At 42.0% G+C, this 23,268-nt stretch overlaps 2 protein-coding genes across 11 annotated transcripts in view; both read right to left on the reverse strand.

Annotated features, from left to right (window-relative positions):
• Positions 1-4,762, reverse strand: part of LOC120230650 (zinc finger protein 197) — a 31,651-nt gene extending 26,889 nt beyond the window's left edge. The window contains exon 1 of the mRNA XM_039230325.1: positions 4,683-4,762. The gene's annotated coding sequence lies outside the window, so the exon portion shown is untranslated. The remainder of the gene's footprint in view (positions 1-4,682) is intronic.
• ZNF660 (zinc finger protein 660) overlaps positions 52-23,268 on the reverse strand; it is a 31,474-nt gene continuing 8,257 nt past the window's right edge. For 4 of the 10 annotated variants that reach the window (XM_039230331.1, XM_039230330.1, XM_039230329.1 and 1 more), the window contains exons 4-6: positions 22,826-22,923; positions 22,420-22,549; positions 18,609-20,181 (exon numbers count right to left, since the gene is read on the reverse strand). In XM_039230331.1, coding sequence (XP_039086262.1) covers positions 18,740-20,181; positions 22,420-22,549; positions 22,826-22,923 — 1,670 coding nt within the window. In that variant the 3' untranslated portion in view covers positions 18,609-18,739. Of the gene's footprint in view, positions 5,210-9,449; positions 9,542-10,946; positions 11,052-11,125; positions 11,504-12,163; positions 12,206-18,608; positions 20,182-21,008; positions 21,796-22,419; positions 22,550-22,825; positions 22,924-23,268 lie in introns of those variants that run through there. The other 6 variants (XM_039230335.1, XM_039230332.1, XM_039230337.1 and 3 more) reach the window with 6 other exon arrangements.

The raw sequence follows: 23,268 nt of genomic DNA on the forward strand, positions 1-23,268 counted from the left end.
GTTTTCTAACATCAGAGGTGACTAAAGACAGTCTAGTTCCTAAAAACAATCTAACAATATGAACATACTATTTTATTTATATTAAATTGAATTGTTTATATTAAGTAGAAAAATAAGAAGGAAGTCTATCACTGAGAATACAGAGCAAACATGAAATTTGGTGTTATGGGATTTAAATGTAACAGAATTGTTCAGCTATTTAAAGCCCTTTTGGGTTTTGATTTTCTTCTCGGTTCCAAGTAAGACCTAAAATAGTATACACCATCAATAAAAAATATCTCTAAGCCTAGGGAATTCTCTCCTCTCTATGCAGAATTCTTTATCTTTCACATTTCCCTTTAATCAAGGCTATATAAAATTTCCATACTTTCTCAACTAAAAGAAATTCTCAACTAAAATTTTTATACTTTCTCAACAACATATATATATGTATGTTTCTATTCCACACAAGAGCAATTCTACACAACCAGGATGTCTGTGGCTAAAAATGTTACCTCTTCATATTCCTCAGAAATATTCTGGGTACTGAAAACATGAATAAGTGTGAGTGCACAGGAAGCCAGTAGATAGTCTACGGCCGTACCACCCTGAATGCACCCGATCTTGTCTGATCTCAGAAACTAAGCAGGGTCAGGCCTGGCATTACTTGGATGGGGAGGAAGCCAATAAATAATAAAAACAGGGATGGGTAATACACATTCCATTTTTTAATGGAAAATAGACAAGAAATGGCAGTAAAGACAGGTAAATGGGTCGAGGGAGACAAAAACTAACAATTGAGGGGCTGCAGAGGAAGCACTCCTTTTAAGCAACAACCAGGTTTCCATTAGCACCAGAAGCTGGAAAAAACAGAGAGACCCTGAATCTAGAATGTATCATGAAAAGATCTGAAAGTGTGGTAAGAACTTCATAATTAAACTCTGACTGAAGTAAACAGCTGGCATTCTTGTAAAAGTCCCTGGAGGAAGGTGGATAATCAGTTCAAATTATTGCAGAATATTTATCTGAAAGGGTATGGGGCCCACTTATCAACATTTACTCCTGCAGCCTAAGACAAGTATCGGCCTAGAAAATGGGTGAGGGTCTATTATCATAGCTTGCCTGGGACAAGAAATCTGAAGATCTGTATTTAGATTGCTGGGTTTGAGATGGCACAGTATCCTTCCAGAAGGTATTTACTCTTGAAGATGACAAAAGTCTTTTAAGATGAAAAAGAAAGCCTATTGGACAAAAGAGTCTCAGGCCCTATGACACTGTAATAGGAAAATGTTTTGGTCATTTTACTGAGAATACCTGCTCAGTAACACAGAAAGAATCAACAACTCTGCTCAATAATAACAAATGCTCCAAAAATAACTCTTGACAGGCACACAAGAAGCCAACTGCCTGTTTTCTTAGTTTTGACAGCCAGTAGACATTAGTCATGGGAAGTTTCCATGTAGGTAATCAGCAGGTAAGGATGGTTGACATGACAAAAGGCATGGAATACTAATTACAAACACCTCCTTTAATTTTAAAAGGACACATGACAGGGGGAAAAATGATGGAAGGACCCTTACTGCTATAGTAGCACAGAACCCATGTAGGTTACCCTACTCATGTCCACCCAGACTCTTGGGGAAGTGCCTAGCCAGTTCTATACCTGGAATGCAGCAAATCCATTCCAGAGCCTCCAAACCTTGCTTTGAATAACTGCAAAGAGCTGACAATTACATCACATAATTGCACCTAAGCCACTATCCTATCAAAATAGGACAAAACCAAACAATCTGTTTTCACACAACTAGACCCTTGACAACCTTTTGCTTCTTTCTCTCCAGTAACAGCAAGCCAGAAATATATAATAATTAAACTAAATCACAAGGTGCAGAGATAAACCACAAATCAAACTTAGAGGAGTCAGATAGCATCTTCCCTATGAAACCATGATCAAATAACTATCCATTTACAATCACCTTTCATAGAGGTGGCTATTCAGGAGAATCCCAACTGGTCTTCCACTCACATACAGAACCACCATGGTGGGCAGAGGCACTTTGGTATAATGAAGAAAGCATTGACTTAACACTCAGATCTGAGTTCAAACCCTCACTCCAATCACTAACAAGCCAGTCACCTAACCTCACTGAGACTCAATTTTCTTGTACAAATGTTATGGGATAACATACTTCACTACGTGCATAAGACAAGCGGCATTAGGCTTAGGGATTCATTGTATACAAGAAAGAGGGAGACTGCATTTAAGAATGAGCAGATTCTAAGTATTCCCAGATGGATTTTGAGCTAAGGACTTAAAGGTTTAAAATACTGGTTGAAAATGGGTGAAGGCCTTCTCAAAGGGCCAGACATAAAGAAAGGCAGAGGAAGCTAGTGAGCACCTGTAGTACTGACTGCATAGCATCCCTCCCTTCTTTTGAGAAAGGTTTTTCTCAATAAAAGGGAGAAAGCAAACAGATCCTTTCCTCACTTCTTGGCGTTCAAAGAGTTGTGTGAGGAGAAGAGCTTACATCTTACTACCAGGCCAACATTTTACTACCAGGAGGCTTGAAAAATGAAAGCCAATGTGCTGAAAATTATGGAGTTAAAACTTAAGTTTAGTGAATTGCTCAGTTGCCAAACCAAATTTGGAACTGCTTACCTCTAAGCTTCCCCATAAATAATCAATGTTCTTAAAGTTTTAGCTACTAGTACTTGACACTTCATTACACCTGAAAATGTCCTAAATGCTATCTTAGGTAAGGTTTTCCTGAATCACTCTTCGTGTTGAGAAACACTGCTCCAGTGTCCCATACTTAAGCTATTTTCATTCACTATGTGCTAGCCTTGTCACACAATACATGCATTATCTCATTAAATCTTCACAACTCTGTGAGATAGGTAGTTACTCCCTTTTTACAGATAAGTTGAAGGCTCAGAACAGTTAAATGACTTGTCCAAAATTGACAAGCTAGTGGCAAATCTGGGATCAGAACATGTCTCTGATCCCAAAGTCCACACTTTTAGCTACTAAATTGTACATAACATGAGAAGGCAGTGTATTTCCCTAGTTTTAGATGATGCTGACTGCATCTTTACAGGTTATGAACCTGCAATTGTTTTGATTTCATAAGAGGCTATTTTTTTTCTGGTTTTGTCGACAAATGTTGAGAAAATGAAGCCTCTATTATCTGCAGATCCTTCTACAACTGTGAGAGAGAATGTAGTGAATTTTTGTGATTCTTTTAACCTAACGGTGATTAAGTTGATTATACACCATGCTGACAACCTGTAAAGTCAGCTTAGTTTAAAACTGCAAAAGACCAATAAGTATTGTTTATGACTTAATAAAGAGGAAATAGGCTCTAAAAGGAAATGACTTCCTCATGGTTCCACTGTTACTAAGAGCCCAGTATGTGGGTGGAATCCTAGGAGTTTAAGGTCTGTGTTCTACGTACCTTCATAACACTGCTGAGTGAAAATGAGCATGTACTCTTGCATTTAAAAAATACTGTACTTTCCTGAATATAAAAGTAGTACATTCTCATTGTACAAAAGTCTTTAAAAAGCATAGAAAAGTGTATGGAAGAAAATAGAAGTGGCCTATAGTCCTATCACCCAATGATAATCACTGTTAACATTTTGGTTAACTATTTGGTTAATTAATTACTCACTGTTAACATTTGGTTAATTAATTCAGTCTCATTTTTCTCCTATATGTAAATGTTTTTTTTTTAATTTGGATCAAACTTGTTTTTTCTTTATCTTCCATTTTATACAAATAATTTTGCCCATGGCATTAAACATTCTTTTAAAATGTTTATAATGGCTGCAGAACCATCATGTAGATAGACCACTATTCATTTAAACCCCATAGTACTGAAAATCTAGTTCTCCTCCTTCAGTTATATACGGTGCTGGCATGACTATCCCTCTTAATCTTTGCTTCTGGTAACTTCCCCTATATGGAGTCTCAGAAATTGAATTAAGGTTGATAATAATGAAAACCTGCTTTTCCAAAAAGTAGCAGTTATGCCTACTATCCACCATACGTGTTATTTATGAGGTTTCCTTCTCCTCATTATGTTTTCTCTGGTGTTGAATAAGCTGTGAGCTGTAACGGTAGGCTTTCCCACACTCACAACATTTATAGGGTTTCTCCTTAGTGTGGGTTCTCAAATGCAGAATAACTTGAGAAGTCTGTCTGAAGGTTTTTCCACATTCATTACATTCATAGGGTTTCTCGCCAGTGTGAACTCTCTGATGATCAATAAGGTTTCGATTAGAAGTAAAAGCTTTCCCACATTCATTACATTTGTAAGGTTTCTCTCTACGGTGAAGTCTCTGATGTTCAGTAAGGGTCTTCCTTAAAATGAAAGCTTTTCCACACTCATCACACTCGTAAGGCTTCTCTCCTGTGTGAATTCTTTGATGGTCCATAATCTTTGTATTAGAAACACATACTTTCCCACACTCCTTACACTTGTAAACTTTTTTTCCTTTGTGCATTCTCTGATGTTGAGTAAGGTTTGAACTACGGCTAAAGGCTTTCCCACACTCAATACAAGTGTAGGGCTTCTCCCCAGTGTGAACTCTGTGATGTGAAATAAGACCTGAACTCCGACTAAAGGCTTTCCCACACTCCTTACATTCATAAGTTTTCTCCCCACTATGGATTCCCTGGTGCCGAATGAGGTGTGACTTACCACTGAAAGATTTCCCACATTCACTGCATGTGTAGGGCTTTAGTCCAGTGTGGATTCTCCGATGAACAACAAGGTTGGAGCTATGACTGAAGGCTTTTCCACACTCTTTACACTTATAGGGTTTCTCTCCTGTGTGGATCCTCTCATGTACTGTAAGGTTTGCACTCTGACTAAAGGCTTTCCCACACTCAGTACATACATACTGTTTCTTTTCAGCATGAATTTTCATGTTTGTTGCACTATCCAAGCACTGAGTTCCATCTTTTTCAGATTCTTGCTCACTCACTTCTGTAAGTGTTTCATTGTCTTTAACTGTCTTATGTCTGAAGTGTCTGGTCTTTCTCCTCATTTTCTCTTGCCTGAAGCATCACAATGGTCTCTTGAGTCTTCTCTTTCTTTTCAGAGGAGCTTTCTTAATTCTGGCCTCCCTGCTAACATCTCTGTGGGGTTCTCTTGAAAGTGTGAGATTCTGATTTTTCAGGAATGATACTTTGCAATCAACACCTCCTCAGTCCCAGTTTCACCATCTGACAGAAGAAAGAGAAATTGCACATGTCACCCATTCTCTATACTAGAGGAAGGAGAATTGTCCAAAGATAACAAGATGTAGTAGATCACAGGGCCTCAAATGGAAGAGGAAGTGTTCAAAGTCAGAGAGAACTGATCACAAATAAGGTGAGAAAAATAAGGGTAGACCCAGAAGCCAAGGTAAAGGCTTATGGGAAGACAGGACAGGAACCCAACAGGTCCAGGATCAGGATAAGCACTGAGTAGCATAAAATCTACCCTGGTTTCCTCCTAACTTATACTCTACTCCCAGAATTGGAACCATCTAACTAACTCCTGATCTGATCCCCAGACAAAATAAACTGAAAGATCAGTTCAGTAGCTCTTCAAAACAGTTTGGCTTTTCGTCCTTGCTGACCCATGCCCCTAATACCAATGATATAGTGGCTGGAACAAAATAGATGCTCAAGAATTGTTTCAGTGATCAGCACCTGAGATTGTCTTGGGGTATGACTAAGATTTCACCTTCTGCTCTAAGCCCATGTATGAACCTGAGGACCCTATATACATCCCTGTTCTTAAGACCTGTCTTAATAAGGGGTAACACCATTCTTCCAATACCAGAGCCTACTGGAGCCTAGTCACACCATAGCCTACTTTGAAGGGACTGCTCTGTAGCCCAATCTAGCCAAATGTGCTCATTCTGCTTCTCACCAAGCTACCACTCTGACAAACTATCATTCAATCTACTGTGTGAACCTCAGAGGTTGAGTTGGGGAACAAGGTTAGCTAAAATATGACAGGGGAAACTCTGATAAGACCTTGCATGGTATAATGGTAAAGTATCTAATAGTGGCAAAAGGGTAAAAGTAGGAGATAGCACAACCAAAAGGGGCCAATACATGAAACCCATCTCATGAATGAGCAGGAGCTTCCCAAAGAATTTAACATGAAACCTGGGACATACAGGTAACCCTCGCATGTCTCAAATCTGGAGAGGATTGGAAAGAAAACAGAAAGATGACTGCATGATATGAATACATAATAATGTTCCTCTTGCTATGTTCTTTTCCAGGCTTGTCCATATTTATAGGCATATAATCATAAATATATGGTAGATATAATTATGTATTCGACTTCTCCAAGTTTTCATATGTAATCATCCACATTGCTATTTAAATGTCCTAAGATCATTTTGTGACTATATCATACACTACCAATTTGCTAGAGTAGGACATTTCTGTTGCTCCCTGAGGCTTAACCACTACCAATAATGCTATCATGATCACTTTTTTTTAAGTTTATTAATTTATTTTTGAGAGAGAAAAAGAAATTGTGGGGAAGGGGCAGACAGTGAAGGAGTGAGAGAATCTGAAGCAGGCTCCAAGCTGTCAGCACAGAGCCCAACTTGGGGTTCGAACCCAATCTCACTTGGATCGTGAGATCATGACCTGAGCAGAAACCAAGAGTCGGACCCTTAACCGACTGAGCCACCAGGAGCCCCTATCATGATCACTTTAAACAAAGTTTTCTTCCTCCTGAAATATATTCCTAGGATAAAATGTCTGTTGTTTAAATTGCCCAGTCTATAGAATTTTGTTATAGCAAAACAAAAAGCAAGCCCATATAAGCATAAAATATCACACCTACCTTTAAGGAGCTTACAATAGAGTAAATGGCAAAAAACTAAGAAACCAAATTAAAATTTATGAAGTACCCAATCAGGAGATGAAAGGGACTGGGGAAGGGAGTGATTTACTGAGGCCAGGAATGCTCAGGGAAAGATGCCTTTTTGGCTGAGCCCCAGAAGAGGAAGGAATGGTTTCCTCAGAAAGAGATGGAAAATGACTTGCACAGGGCCAGCGTACTTAGAAATAAGTGGGAGATTACATTATCACATAGCTTCATGATGGCAGGGATTTTGTCCATTTTGTTCACCTTTGTTTTCCCAGCATCTAGCACAGTTCCAGCCATATAGTAGGCATTAAAAAATTTTTTTTTCATGAACAAATGAAGGAATAAAAGAATTAAGTTGCCTGAAGTGATATGAGCCGGAACACTGAAATTATGGGTCATACGTGGATATAATTTGATATATATTATATATTTGATATATAATTTGAAATGAGTACCAACCATTCTCATTTTCTTTCCTGATTCTATATTCTTTTTTCTACCTTGCTGTTCTCTCTCACTATCACTTGTCAAGAATACAGTTTTTCAAGCATCACCATTCATTTTCCCCTAGTCCCCAGACTTCCCTCCGCATTCCAGCACATTAATATTTCTCTCAGTGTCATGAAGTAGAAAACAGGAGAGAGGCAACTGGGTATCCTATGAATGGCAAATTGAGGCATATAAAAAGAATCCAAGAGATGCGACCTAAAAGTAGGGTGCCCATATATCCTGGCTGTCCCAGAATGGTGCTGGTTTATACTTGCTATTCCAGCATCATTAACAGCGGTCCCCTGGGGCACCTGGGTGGCTCAGTCAGTTAAGCATCTGACTTCAGCTCAGGTCATGATTTCACCGTTCATGGGTTCAAGCCCCACGATGGGCTCTGTGCTGATAGCTCAGAGCCTGGAGCCTGCTTTGGATTCTGTGTGTCCCCCTCTCTCTGTGCCTCCCCTGCTCATGATCTGTTTCTCAATAATAAATAAATATTAAAAAAAAAAAAAACAGCAGCCCCCTTAACTAACAAAAGTATACCAAGTTTGAACAGTAAGTTTTATATCATCCTACATAAAAGTGAAATTAGAAATAGAATGCTTTAGGGTATAATATTGTAAGTCAACTATACTTCACATAAAAATCTTTTTTTTTTCTATTCATGTTTATTTATTTTTTTTACAAATAGTTTATTGTCAAATTAGTTTCCACATAACACTCAGTGCTCATCCCCACAAGTGCCCTCCACCATGTCCATCCCTCCTCCCCCCCACATCCATCAGTCCTCAGTTTTTGTCAGCATGCAAGAGTCTCTCATGGTTTGCCTCTCTCCCTTTCCCCCACCATTTCCCCCCTTTTTCTCCCCCTTGTTCCTCCGTCAAGTTCCACCTAATCCTCCTATACGTGCAAACATATGATATTTGTCCTTCTCTGCCTGACTTATTTCACTCAGCATAACACCCTCAAGGTCCATCCACGTTGCTACACATGGCCAGATTTCATTGTTTCTCATTGCCATGTAGTATTCCATGGTATAGATAAACCACATCTTCTTGATCCATTCATCTGTTGATGGACACTTAGGCTCTTTCCATATTTTAGCTATTGTGGAGAGTGCTGCTATGAACATTGGGGTACACACATAAAAATATTAAAAAAAAAAAAAAAAGAAAAAGAAAAGAATGCTTTAGGAAGATTAGCCTGGATGGGTTAGAGGTGAAAAAAAGGAACAGAGAAAAGGAAATGAGTTGGGAGACAACTTTAGGAATGCAGTACAGGTGACCATTAGAGGGCCTGCCACTATCTAGGTGCCCAATAAATGTTTGTTGAATGAATGAACAAATGAATAAGATAGTGAGACCCCAGGCCATGATCAATACAGGATAGAGAACAATGAAGTCCAGCTATTTCCAGGAAAGCATACACCTTTATCAGACTGGATACAGAGGATGGACTAAAAGAAAGAGTTCAAGGTTATCAGATCCAGGTCTACATACCAACAATGGCAGTGTCACTAAGAAAGATGAAGATGTAAGAAAACACTTTAGACAAGAATAGGAAGAAAATGTCAGGAATACAAACTTAAGAATAAGAGGTGACAGAAGAAGTCATGCAAAAGTATAAGCTCACTGAGCTGGAGATTTTGATTAGATGAGCAGGAAGGGAGAAAGAGAAATGCACAAGGGTGTGCTGTAAGGAAGCCCAGGGTGCTTCTGGGGGACCTGAGAAGGAAGCAAGAGTTATCAGATCAGGGAGAGCCAATCTGAGAAACTGGTCAAAAGGAAACCTAACTATCTGTCCTCTGCCTGACTGGATGAAAAATCCCCTCAGAAAACCTGGAAGAATTCTTGGGCTGGGAAAGTGAACTCTTGGCTGGAGACGTAAAGGAATAGATGAGACCACAGAGCCAGCAGGACACTAGAGATATCCAAGTAACTGTGCATAAAACTAAATGGATGAGAACCAATGAGGCCCCCCAGACTTCTGACCCTCAAATCCCTGAGGCAGATGGGTGAGTGTTTGATCTCAGGACCACCAATCATTTCAGGCTGTGAGAAACTCACAAATGGCAGAAAGAGAAAGAAGTTTTACCTTAGGAGGTTGTATTCCTTTAATTCACCAGCATCACCTGCCTGTTCAGGTCCCTCTGAGCAGTGGTCACATGGCCCTTGGTCACTGATTAGCTGCAACGGAGTGAGGAATAAGAAGGAATACCCGAAATATTCCAGACAGATGAATGAAATATAAAAATGACAGCGCCTAGGTGGCTCAGTCAGTTAAACATCTGACTTCGGCTCAGGTCATGGTCTCATGGTTCATAAGCTCAAGTCCTGCATCTGGTGAGCTCGAGCCCCACTTCAGGTGAGCCCTGCTTCCCTCTCTCTCTCTGTCTCTCGCTCTCTGCCCTTTATGAGACTCTCTCACTAGCTCTTTCTCCCTCTCTGTTTCTGCCCCTCGCTCACTCGCACCCTCTCTCTCAAATAAATAAATAAATAAATAAATAAATAAATAAATAAATAAAATTTTTAATATTGAAAGGAAGGAGTACCTGGGTGGCTCAGTCAGTTGAGCATCCAACTTCGGCTCAGGTCATGATCTCATGGTTTGTGAGTTTGAGCCCCGCATTAGGCTCACTGCTGTCAGCACAGAGCCTGCTTCAGATCCTCTGTCCCTGTCCCTCCCTCACTTTCTCTCTCAAAAATGAATAAAACAATTTTTTTTAAACTGAAAGGAAAAAAATAAAAGAAGTGGGAGAAAATATCAGAGGGACTACTTGTTCTCATGAGGAAAAAGGCCTGTGCCTTAAACATAAAACAAAGCCTGACATCATGACCAAATTGGATAGATTTTACTATACAGAAATTTCTGTACTTCGAGAAAACACCTTAACAAATCTGTAATATAAACTAGGGTTGCCTTATACTAGAATTAATTGGGTGTATGCCTGTGTCACTCTTCCTCACAAGTACACATTCAGCTCTAAGCCCCAAAGAGCAAGGCCCATGGTATTCATATGTGGACCTTAGCACAAAGAAGGCTAAGTAAATGTTGTATGATTTGAAATGCTAAACAAGTTCAAGATTCTTAATTCCATCTGGGTGTAGGGATGGTGAGAATTGCATCTGACCTCCACTTGTTCATCCCTTTTGTGCCTCATAATTGTCTGAACACCATGACAGTATATTTGCAACCTCAGCAATGCTATCTCAATGTGGCCATCCAGTGGCCCCAATTCCCCGAGAAACTGACCTAGTCAGGGATTCTCAGAATGTCGAAGCTAGAATGAATCATCCAGACACCACCTCCTGGTGTCCAATATTAAACTGTAGTGATGGGGAAACTCAAACTTAGAAAAAAAGCTGCGACTCAAGTCCAAGTCTCCTGACACCCAAATTTGAGTTCAACTGTATTACCTTTCCTCCCAAACTCTACTCCTCAAGGTTCAGAGGCCCCACTCCCACTTCTCTGCTTCTTTCCTCCTCAAAAAACAGCCATCCAGAAGTGCTCCCTTTCAGCTGTGGTCTCCTTTCTCTACCATGTAGGATTCACATTGTCCCCAGATAACACATTTCACAGTATAGGTCTCACCTGCCCAGAACAGACAGCCTCACTCCCAAAGATCAGCCCAGCACAAATCTTGCCTGATATCTTCCTTGGGCTTGGTGAGGAAGTTCCTAATGGGATGTTGAATCACTGTAAACAGATAGAAATGATTGAGTTCTTGGAGAGCTCAACTCCAAGTGGACACTCAGGGCAGTGTCACATACCTGGGTAACTTCCTTTCCCATAGAACTGTGAGCAGTAAGGATGACAAGTCCCATTCTGAAGATGAGGAAATAAAGCTCCCAGAGGATGAATGACTTGCCAAAGGTTGTGTGGCTGGTGAGAGTCAAATCGGCAATTGAAGGTAATCCTCATTCTATCAAACTACGTTGCTCCTTTTCACTGGTTCTCTTTGATATCTAAAAGTTCCCATATTCTTCTCTAACTGCAAAATACATTCCAACTGCAATCCAGCTTTTTCCAGCAAACGTTCTCAGCAGACGGATGAGGCGGGAACTTTGCAGAGTCAAGTATCTTTAGAAAAAACTAAGCCTTTAAAGGAAGGATAAGAGGAGAATGTTTTTTTTTTAAAACAATTACCAATTTCTTAGAATTACTAGCCCTCACAATTTGTTTTGTGTTTTCACCCCCTCCAGATTCCCAGACTCGGCTTCTAACCCTTCAAGCTTATTACATTTCTTCCCTACCAGAAAATACCTCTGTTTTGTCCACAACTGTAACCACAGTGGTAGGTGCTCAATAACGATTTGTTGAGTGAGTGAGTGAGTGAGTGAGTGAGTGAGTGAGTGAGTGAATGAATGAATGAGCAACCTTAGGCAAAACCCTGTCCTCCTCTCTTGAGCTCCTTTCCTCACTGGGAACACAGCGGTCCCGGGGCTGGGCCGGTGTTCCGATTCAAATCGGGTTGAAGAGGGGTTGAGGAGTCCTTTGAGCCTGGCTGGGACCTCGACGGCTGTGACCGGGACACCTGCTGACGAGGGGCGGGGATGACAAAGTTGGGTAACCACTACCGGCTCTGCCAGGGCGCGCAGCTCTACGCGGGGTGAGAGAGGAGACCCCGGACAAAGGGGCAGCCCCGAACGAGCGGAGGGTGAGGCCCACGGAGAGGCCCACAACTACCCAAGGGGACACCGCCTCCCTGTCGCCGAAGCGTGCTGCCACCAGAGAGGCCCGGCCCCCGGGCGGTGACCCCACTCTCCCCCAGAACGCGGACCGAACCCCCACTCCGGGCTGCCACATACCCCTCACCGCAAGCGCCCGACCCACATCTTGGAACACAGGGGACGAGGAACTGCGTCACTGCCTCCCCGCTAACTCCCATCCTTACCCTCCGGCCCTTCTAGGCATCTGGAGGTTTCCGCATCTCTGTGCCCCGGAGTCTGGAGCCTCCCGCCCCCTCCCGAGACCTCTGGCCCCGCCTCCCGCCCAGTTTTTGCCCAAGCATTGGCTCAGAGGACGAAAGGGCTTGGAGAGTTCAGACCATTAAATCCAGAAGGCTCTAAAAGGGGTGGGGCCAGGGAAAGAGACTTGGTGAGGGCGGGAAGGGGAACCAATCAGCTGAGAAGCCCTTCTCCATCCGAGAGGCTCCCTGAAGTCACGTTCATCGTTCGCTCCGCAGATCCCGTGCCTTTCAGCCTCAAAGCCAGGTTCAGTTACCGCTTACCGGCCATGTAGAAGACGTGTTGGGTGCCTACTATGTCACTGTTTTAAACGCTGCAGACCAGGTAGTGAAGGTGAACTCGCTGCCTCATGAGGCTTACTTTCGAGTCAAGGGATGCAATGATAAATACATCTGGGGGAAGAATATTCCTAACAAAGGGAACATCAGGAGCAAAGGCCTTGTAATCAGGAGGGAGGTGGGGCACACATTTCAGTCCTTATAGACCATGAGGGCTTTGGATGCTTCACGAATAATATTGGAGGGTTTTGGAACCAAGGAGTGACATGACCTTAACCTTTTTCTTTTCTTGCCACATATTCGTTTATTAGCTATTAGATACAAAAGAAGCCAACCAACTTGTTCCTACAAACTCTGTTTCTTTCTGGTCCCTGGTCATTCTGACAAAAACCTGACATGGAAGTTTCACTAGCAGACATAATATTAAAAGAAATTTCCCATTCTGTAGGTGGGTGAGAGTAGAAGCTGGGAGATTAAGACGCTGTTGTAGTATTCCAGATGAGAAACAATGACAGCTTGGATTAATTTAGAAATCATGGAGGTGACAAGAAATGGTTCTGGGTATAAAGTTGATCCTTGAACAATGCACGGGTTAGGGACACTGACTCTGTGTAGTAAAAAATCCACATATCACTTTTGACTCCCTCCAAACTTAAGTAGTGTTAAGCCTGTTGACTAGAAAGCTCACAGATAAGTAAATTCATACTTTTGTATGTTATATGTATTATGTACTGAATCTTTAACATTAATACTTGATTTTTTCTTAATTTATTTTTATTCATAGGCTACACGGTTCTTCTGTGAGTTTTCTCAAATTGCCCTACACCTCCATGTTTTTCCAGTAAATTTATTGAAAAAACACCCACATGTAAGTAGACCCATTCAAACCTGTGTTCAAGGGTCAACTATATTTTGAAGGCATGGTCAACATGATTTGCTCAATGAATTGTTTGTTGCTTAAGGATGACTCTACAGTCACTGAGGTAAGCAGCCAGAGTAATTTTACCTTTTAGAAATAGAGTGGTCTGAAAGAATGGTTTTAGGGAGAAGGACCAATAGTTTTGTTTTGGATGTGTTAAGTCAAAGATGTCAACTAGGCATCCAAGTGGAAATGTCAAACAGGCAGTTGGAATAAGAGTGTACCAGGAGCTCTCTTAACCATTAGCTTATGTAGGTGGGACAATCCTGCCGCATTTCAAGGAGACTGAGAAACAGAGATTCAGAGAAATGATAAGACTTATACAGGTTTACAACCCCCAGTTGATCCTGGAAATAGAACTCAGGTCCACAACACTATTGTCACTATATCAGGAAACACTCAAGAAAAATACTCATGTACATTAAGACAGTTATGACCAATTAAGTCTAGCTTTTCCTGTATTCTTTTATTTGAGGGAAGGGTCATTAATTCTGACTCAAGATGTTAACTCCAAGTTTGGTCCCAGGAGATAATGATTACTCATTAATATTCTAGCCCAGTTCTCAAATTTTAGAAAGCATAAGAATCACTTGGACCCATGTTAAAAATCCAAGTTCCAGGGGTGCCTGGGTGGCTCAGCCAGTTAAGCATCTCTTTTAATTTTTTTGTAATGCTTATTAACTTTTGAGAAGTGGGAGAGGCAGAGACAGGGAGAGGATCTGATGTGGGCTCTGTGATGACAGCAGGGAGCCCGATGCAGTGCTTGAACTCATGAACCCTAAGATCATGATCTGAGCCAAAGTTGGACACTTTACCAATTGAGCCACCCAGGCACCCCAAGCATCTGATTTTTTATTTCAACTCAGGTCATGATCTCACAGTTCATTGGATCAAGTGCCACACTGGGCTCTGTACTGTCAGTGTGGAGCCTGGTTGGGATTCTCTCTATGATCCTCCCCTGCTAGTGCATGCTCTTTCTCAAAGATAAATACACTTAAAAAAAAATACAAATTTCAGTGCCCCTCATTCAACTTGTTGCCTTTATCTACAAGCTTTTTTTTTTTCTGACAAAAATCTATTCATTCAGTCCAAAATGACATCACTGTTCAGAATCAGGGTATTTTGAGGGACACAATTGCCTAAATATTCAGCAATTTCCATCTTTATCATGACATTGCCAACTAAAGAAATTCCAACTCATATTTGGGTAAATGAAGTCAAGATCCAATTAGTCAGGTCTTATTTTATTGGTCAAAACAGTGATAATGCAGTGCTTCCCTTTGGAAATTCACAATCTATGTGAAGATAGGTCTCTCAGGCTATTAGAAAGGATCAAGATACTTTACTTCAAGTGATATATGCACCCCTATGTTTATTGTAGCATTATTTACAATAGCTAGGAAATGGAAGCAATCTGTGTGCATTGATGGATGAATAAACAAACATGTGCTATTGATAGATGAATGCATAAAGCTTCTTGTTTGGGACAGGGCAGATAGGACACACCTTATACTTACAGTACAAGCTGTTCATTAACTTTTACTCTCTCATATTGCTCTGGACAAATCAGAGGTCCCTGACCAGATGTACAACTTCTCTTATTCTTGCAGATGGTTAGAATTGCCCAGCTGTGCCTGATCCTATTGTTCAAGTATCCCACACGTTCACTCTCAGAGGAATACTTGGGGAACCCGAGATGAGGTGAATTGTCTAGTGTCTTTCCAAGTGGCTCTTTAAAGTCTTTTAAAGAAAAACCACAACTATCTCATTGCTCCAGTGCTCACTAGGATAGATGTCCATAATAAACATACAGCTCAGAGAATCCAGTTGTTAGTGGTTTTATATTTAGCAACATGGCAGCTGTCATGGTCACCTTTTCCATAAATGGCCTCAAATCCTAGGGGCACCAGTGTTGTGGTTCCCAAGGGAAAGCCTGAGTGTCATCAAGTTTTGCTCACTGCCCAAGCAGCCTAAATGCTGACCAGAGAGCTTCACTGGTGGTGTCTTCTTGACATCAGGACATGCTCTATGACTCGCCACGGCCGCTACAGTTATGATGTAATTGCATTTTTCTGACCCCTCCACCCTTGGGAAGCAAAAGAGACAGTCATAGACATAGACAGCAACAAAGAATCTCAGTAGAGGGATATAACATTTTTCAATTTTCTTCCAAAATGGGACTGAAAGTATATAATTAATGTATACAATCTAAAGGCTGGGCATGTACATTTGTGCCCCATGGCCCTGAACATGCAGCTATGGTTACCACTCCCTCTTCAGTCTGAGGAAGATATACATTGACCTGTGATTACTTTGTCTAATGATCTCACTATAGCCAAATCTTGCGTAGCTATTGGCTCTGTGCATCTCCATACACAATCCATATGGGACCAAGTTGGGAAACTGAATATCTGTAAATGTATCATTCATATAGAAGACAATGCAACTAGAAGGGATCTGGGAGAAAAGCCTGTTAGATTATCAGAAAATGTCACCTGTACATTCATTTCTAGAAACTTTTAAGTCTATAACCGGGCCACCTAAGGTGGGAAAAAAAAACAACAAAATTGTTTTTAATGAGCCAACAATTCCTAAACAAGCAAAACTTGAGGAAGACCCACAGGTCAGAAAAGGGGTGGGTCATCATACAGTTCTTTCTTATTGTGTTTTCATGTAAAGCATTCACATGCCTTAACACGGGGTCCATACCTCATCTTACTTGGCTCTGTGCATACATTAGTGGGAAGACTGTTGTGGTTCAGTGAGGAATATCTACATTGTCCTATTCTAGGTCAAATAGTCGCACCATTAGTTACCCAGAGCCAGCTGACATGACACCTTCCCTTTACACAGCTGGAACAAGTGCTTCCACAAGCCAGAAAATGTCCTGATGTTAGGGTCAGGGGATGTTTTTTCCATGAAGCAAAAGCTACCCTGTAAATACTCACAATTTGTCCCTAACAACTAGAGGTTTTCATGAAGTGAAAGTTTTCATGAAAGTATCCTTTGTAACACTCCAGGAGGTTAATACCTTGACAGAAATGTCTCCCATTTAGTATAGAAATGGGTACTGAGTATTGTCTTACTCAGTAACTTTTTAGTACCCATGGTCTTTTGACCTTTCCTACTAGATTTAAAAGCTGAATAATTAGGGTTGGGGATGTAGAGTATAGATATATATATATTTTGTGCATAAGAGGTAAGAGGATAATGTGCATATGAGGTAAGAGGGTAAGTGTCCAGTTCCTAGCACCTTTAACATCATATCTGACCACTTAAACTACCTCTTGGGTATAAATGTAGACTAATTTTTAAAAATAAAGTGGGAGTCCTTAATGCCACTATTTAACAGTCCAGTAGAAATGATTCCCAGATATACATTACCAAAATTTCCACAGGGAGAAACCTAAAGATTACACCACTGAAGACATCAAAATGTTGCTACAGATTTGTCCCCCTCAATTAGCTCCTCCTCAAAAAAGGCCACTATTTTCAGCCTTCAAGGAATAATTCCAGTATTATGCAAACTATTTCCAAAAACAAAAGAGAAATAAACTTTCCATATACATTTTGGAAAGCCAGCAAAACCTTACTAAGTTAAATCTAGTTCTCTATATTTAAAAAAAATCACCACAAACAAGTGGATTTTATTCCAGGACTTCAAGGAAACTTCAATGATTTGGAACCTTGTCAAAAAATATGAATTACAGAAAGAATAGAGGACATATACCAACATTTTTTTTTAAACTTAATAGAATTTAACAACTCTACATGCAACAATTGCTATAGTGGGTACTATGTGCCAAGTGCTGTTCTAAATGCCTTGCACTTACTTATGAACTAATTTTATACTCACAACCATAGCTGTAGTTTACAGGTGGAAGAACTGACACGCAAGGAAGCTCGGTGACTTGCCCAGGGCCAAACACCCTAGTAAGTGATGGAGTCAGGATTTGAGTTAGGGTTACTAGGCCCAAAATCAGTGTTCTTAACTACAGTACTATCTTGCTTTTTCTAAAAGCAGGAATACAAGGAAATTTCCTAAACACAAGAAAGTATTAGAAACCAACAATGAAGTAACGGTGGTAAGATGTCCAGGAATACATGCAGAAGTTCTCAATGAGGCCCCCATAAGTGATATTCTACAATGAGATGTCGCTTCCATCTTTAGAAGCTTCTAGTCTAGCTAGGGTAAGGAAGGGATATCAGGCCCAATTTAAGGACGGTCCACGTAGAGAGCAGAATTTTAAAAAATTATTTATTAAACTACTATATGAAAATTATTATCTCTATGGTAAAAGAAATAGATACCATACCTAGCCTCAAAGAGCCTACAATAAGTTGATATGAAAGTATACACATACACATTGAGAAGAATTGACAAGGTAATTTAACAACAATTGCACCAGCTAATTGGAAGCAGTGAGGTCAAATGAATATATATTTAAGAAGGATGAAGACATTTCAAGAAAGAGGGATCTGGAAGGACCTAAGGAACATATATTAGCAGATGGGAAGAAAAGGTTTTATAGGTAAGGAACACAAGTGATGAGGGTATGGATTATAGTGGAAGTTTAAAATCTATATAGGGATAGGGCACATGGGTGGCTCAGTTGGTTAAGCATCTGACTTGGGCTCAGGTCATGATATTACAGCTCGTGAGTTCGAGCCCCACAATGGGCTCTGTGCTGACACCTCGGAGCCTGGAACCTGCTTCAGAATCTGTGTCTCCTTCTCTCTACCTCTCTCCCTCTCCTGCTCTCTCTCTCTCTCTCCTTCAAAAATAAACATAAAAATATTTTTAATATATATTGGGAGAAATTTGCCAAGAGAAAGGAAAAAATGAATCTGACTTAGAAAATGAATTATGTAGTTGGTAAAATGGAGGAGGTATAGTACACTAAGAAACACAGAATCTCTGTCCTTGAGAAGCACACAATCTGATTATGGGATACATAACTGAGAAACCGGATTTTCTCAACAAATTAAATGGAAAAAAAATGGACAAACGAATAAAGGAACTTACAAGTACATGAAATGTATAGTCCTTACTTTACTAACAGTGGGAAAGGATTACACTGTGACTCCCACTTTCCTACCTTCATGACCCACCAGAAAGTATGCAGAGAATGGCACATTTTGAGGAGCAGTTTTAAGACATCAGGATGTGCATCCTTCATATTAAAAAGCTCAATTCAAAGTTCCGTAGAAAATCAGGTCTTAACAAACCGAGCGAGCCAGACCTGAATGTTTGTCTCCAGTGTGAGTTCGCTGGTGGTGATTAAAAGTGGAACGCTGACTGAAGGCTTTCCCACACTCAATACATTCATAGGGCTTCTCTCCAGTGTGAACCCTCTGATGTACAATGAGCTGTGAGCTGTCACTAAAAGCTTTCCCACAATCACTACATTTATAGGGTTTCTCCCCAGTATGGGTTCTTTGATGTACCATGAGACTGGAGCTATAACTGAAGACCTTCCCACACTCACTACATTCATAAGGCTTCTCACCAGTGTGAATTCTCTGGTGTATGATGAGGTGAGAGTTTTGATTAAAGGATTTTCCACATTCATTGCATTTATAGGGCTTTTCACCTGTGTGAAGTCTCTGATGTCGAATAAGACATTTACTGAGACTGAACGCTTTACCACACTCATTACATTCAAAAGGTTTTTCTCCAGTATGAATTCGCTCATGGTCAACAAGTTGAGAGTTTTGATTGAAAGCTTTACCACACTCACTACATTTGTATGGCTTTTCCCCAGTGTGGAGACTCTGATGTCGAATAAGACATTTACTCCGACTGAAGGCCTTGCCGCATTCATTACACTCATAAGGCTTCTCACCAGTGTGGATTCTCTGATGGTCAGTAAGGTTTCTATTAGAACAGAAAGCTTTCCCACATTCACTACACTTGTAAGGTTTCTTACCAGTGTGAAGTACCTGATGTCGAACAAGATTTTTACTCCGACTAAAGGAAACACCACAATCATTGCATTCATAAGGTTTCTCTCCAGTATGGGTTCTCTGGTGGTCAATCAGTTGGGAACTCTGAGTGAAGGCTTTAGCACACTCACTACATTTATACGGTTTCTCACCATTATGGAGTCTCTGGTGTTGAATGAGATGGGAGCTGTGTCGGTAAGTCTTTCCACACTCACTGCACTCGTAGGGTTTCTCCCCTGTGTGGGTTCTCAGATGAACTATGAGCTGAGAGGTCTGCCTGAAGGTCTTACCACACTCATTACACTCATACGGTTTCTCTCCAGTGTGGATTCTCTGGTGCCCAATAAAGTGTGAAATCCAATTGAAAGCTTTACCACATTCATCACACTGGTAAAATTTCTGTCCCTTGAGGACTCTCTGATGTTCTGTAGCACTAGAGGACAGATTTGGTTCCTTATATTCATCACACCCATCTTTTGTGGATTTACCTTTATCCTCGTGTGTGACTTTGAAGAAATCACTTTCCAGTCTGCTCCCTTCCTCATCTGAGGGTGGCCCTTCCAGCTTCTCTAAAGCACCTTCGCAGGCATTTCCTGCCTCTGGTTCCCTAGAAACCACCCCACACAGGCCTCCCGATGTTCCATCAGATAACCCCAGGCCTTTAGAAACTTCCTGCTTTGCAGACAGATCTGGACACTCCATCCTAGTCTCACTCGCTGCCAAAAGAGAGAAGAAAACAACTTTTATTCATTTTTTTGTCCTATTAAAGAAACAGAATCATCAGGAGTCTACATACCTGAAAAAAACCATCACATTAGGGGACACATTAAGAGGCAACATATTAGGAACAGGACAAAAGTGGAAATTAGCTCAAGTTTTCTTCACGGACAGAAAGATGAAGAGGGAATGGATGATTGGTGGGGGAGGGTGGACAGACTCTGTCCTGATAGCTCTTAATTGCTCCAATTAAAAAAAAATTCGATGCAAAAGAACAATTAGGGGCACCTGAGTGGCTCAGTCAGTTATGCGTCATACTCTTGATATCGGTTCAGGCTGTGATCTTGTAGTCATGGGATTGAGTCATGGGCTGGGCTCCAGGCAAGCAGAGACTGCTTGGGATGTGCTATCCCCCTCTCTCTGCCCCTCCCCAACTTGCACTCTCTCTCACTCTCAAAATAAATAAATAACTTAAAAGGAAAAAAAAGGAGAGCAACTGGAGGGCAGGAGAGCAGACTGTAAAGACAGTCACGTAGTAAAATGATGAAGTCTAACATCCTTTCCACCCTGCCACTGTATGGTTCTCCGCAGAGATACACAGGAGAGAGAGTAGTAGAAAATACCTCAAGTCAAATGTGAGAAACAGTGTGGGTAAACACAATTAGGATACAAACGTACTAAAAAAAAGTGATTCTCAGGGCACCTGGGTGGCTCAGTTAGGCGTCCGACTTCAGCTCAGGTGATGATCTCACGGTCCGTGAGCTCAGAGCCTGAAGCCAGCTTCAGATTCTGTGTCTCCCACTCTCTCTGTCCCTCAGCCATTCACGTTCTGTCTCTCTCTGTCTCTCAAAAAATGAATATACATTTTAAATGATTTTAAAAAAAGTGATTCTTATGTGAGGCCAATGACAAGATTTAGAGAAGCCACAGGTTCAGAAAAGCAATGAAGGGGACACCAGAACTCTAAAAGTGGGGATCCCCTAGTCCCTGGGACACTGAACTGGTAGAAGGCTCTACCGAAAGTACTGCTTTCCTATAAAAATAAAGGGATCAATAATTTGAAATATGAATCAAAATAGGTCTTTGCTATCTTGATAATCTGGAAATCATAGGAAACTGAACAGTTCAATATTTCCTCTGGAATCTAGAAAAGATGGGAGGGAGCAAGCAAGCAGTCATGGCTAAACACAAAAATGGTGGTTCCATTTAATCACATCTGAGGTAGGGACACAACCCATAATGGCAATGTCAGCACATGGAAAGTTATAGGTAACAGGCTCCTTGACTCCTAAGCCCACCCACCCTCTTCAGATTGGACTACTGTCCTAGACGTGCATCCAGGGAACCTGACCTCAAAACCTCCCCTTCTAGGAAGCTGTCCCGCCTCAGTCTTGCCTGAAGGGGAAGCTGAGGCAGCCGTGCTTTGGGCCAAGTAACTGGTCTCATTACATCTCAGACCACGACTGACTGGACCAGGGCACCAGCCCCAAGTGTAGCTTCTCTGTACCTCACACGTCAGCCTCTGATGTGGCCACGAGCAAAGTTCTGCCCACATAGAGATGAGACTGAATGGCTGAACCACCCTTGGAGTCCCTCTCCAAGTAAATCTGCAACTGGAAATAGGGCAAAATAAAGAAAACGAAAACACGTAGGAGCTCTAAGCTGACATGAGGCATGGAGAGAGGCCAAGCCATCAGGAGCCCCGGCGTGCAGAAAGTACTGGGGAACAGAAAGTCTACTCAGGAAGACGCTACGAGAGGACAAAAGATTCAGAGTGAAGAAAACGGGCAGCAGCGCGAGGAGAAAACAGATACTACATTCCCCAGCATAAAAAGTATTTGCTGTGGTTGCTGAGGACCCTGAGCTGCCCTGGGTCAGGGCCCAGGCTCCATGAGCCCGGTTTCCCCAAGGATGGACTAGCTGGCAGGTTCGATCAGGGTTTCCATTCCTTCAGCCTTACTGGAAGTTAACACAGCTCAGTACTTACAATAAGGTGAGTGGGCCCTATTCCTTACGACTGCAAAGTCTAACCAAACCAGCTTCGGTCAATTAAAAATGAACTAAAGACAATGCTGATAAGGTAGAAAGCTGAGGGATGAGTGCAGAGAGGTCACTACGCTTTTCTCTCTACTTTGTCTTACCTTTGCAACTTTCCATCATAAAAACTTGAAAAAGCAGCACATAGCAAAGAAAACGTAAAGAATGCAGACTACGTTACCGGGGAACAGAATCATTACCCAATGAGGCCACTCTGCGATAATTTTCCGGCATGAGGCTCCGGTACGCGGCTCTCTGACTGAGGTCCGGACCTCTCCACTTCCTCTCAGTATAGTCCACTGACAGGAACTCGTACGCGGCGGCAGAACCCTGCAATGACAAGCTTCTACTGCTCAGGGATATTCCCGGCCTGATGGGTGCCAAGAGCGCGGGGTGGCGCCCTGGTGGGCAAAGGGGTGGTGGAGGGAGAGAAGCTGGGATGAAACAGAGTCCGTGAACGCAGCAGGCAGGACCCAGTTCCGGAGGGTGCGGTCAGGCCGGGAAACCACAGGAGCACTTTCAGAATGGGCCAGAGCCCTCGAGATGAGCACTCGCTGTGCCTGCGCCACGCACTTGGGAACTCAGGCAACACACAGTCAAGCTCACCTGGGGCCTGACCATCCGAAGCACAGCTGCTGCTGCTGATGCCTGGTCGCCTGACTTCCCAGCTCGCGAAAGGCCGGGCACCCGGGAGGCGCACTGACCTGAGGGACGAAAGAAAGCTATGAGAACAAGCCCGGCCTTGGCTCCAGTAAGGTCTGTGTCCCACTGGGTGGATTCAAGAGAGCCCAGGCGGCTCCACACGCTGCCTCTCATCCCTCTTCCGTACAGGCGATTTTCGGAGGGCGCTGTGAATTTTCCGTGCAGGCGCTATTCTGAAGGTGCAGAGGGGCCTTGGTCAAACTGAGACGTGGCAGTTCCTCCCAGCCCTCACTCGCTGCAACCTCTCTGAAGGAAGCTGTACTTCTGCCCGCTTTCTCTCCCCATGGCTTCCCTGGCATCAGCCCAGCCCCACTCGCCTCTCACATTCTGGCCCCTCGTTCTGGTGT

This window comes from Hyaena hyaena, unplaced genomic scaffold (genome assembly GCF_003009895.1).
Source record: "Hyaena hyaena isolate Hyena2069 unplaced genomic scaffold, ASM300989v1 scaffold_45, whole genome shotgun sequence".
NCBI lineage: Eukaryota > Metazoa > Chordata > Mammalia > Carnivora > Hyaenidae > Hyaena > Hyaena hyaena.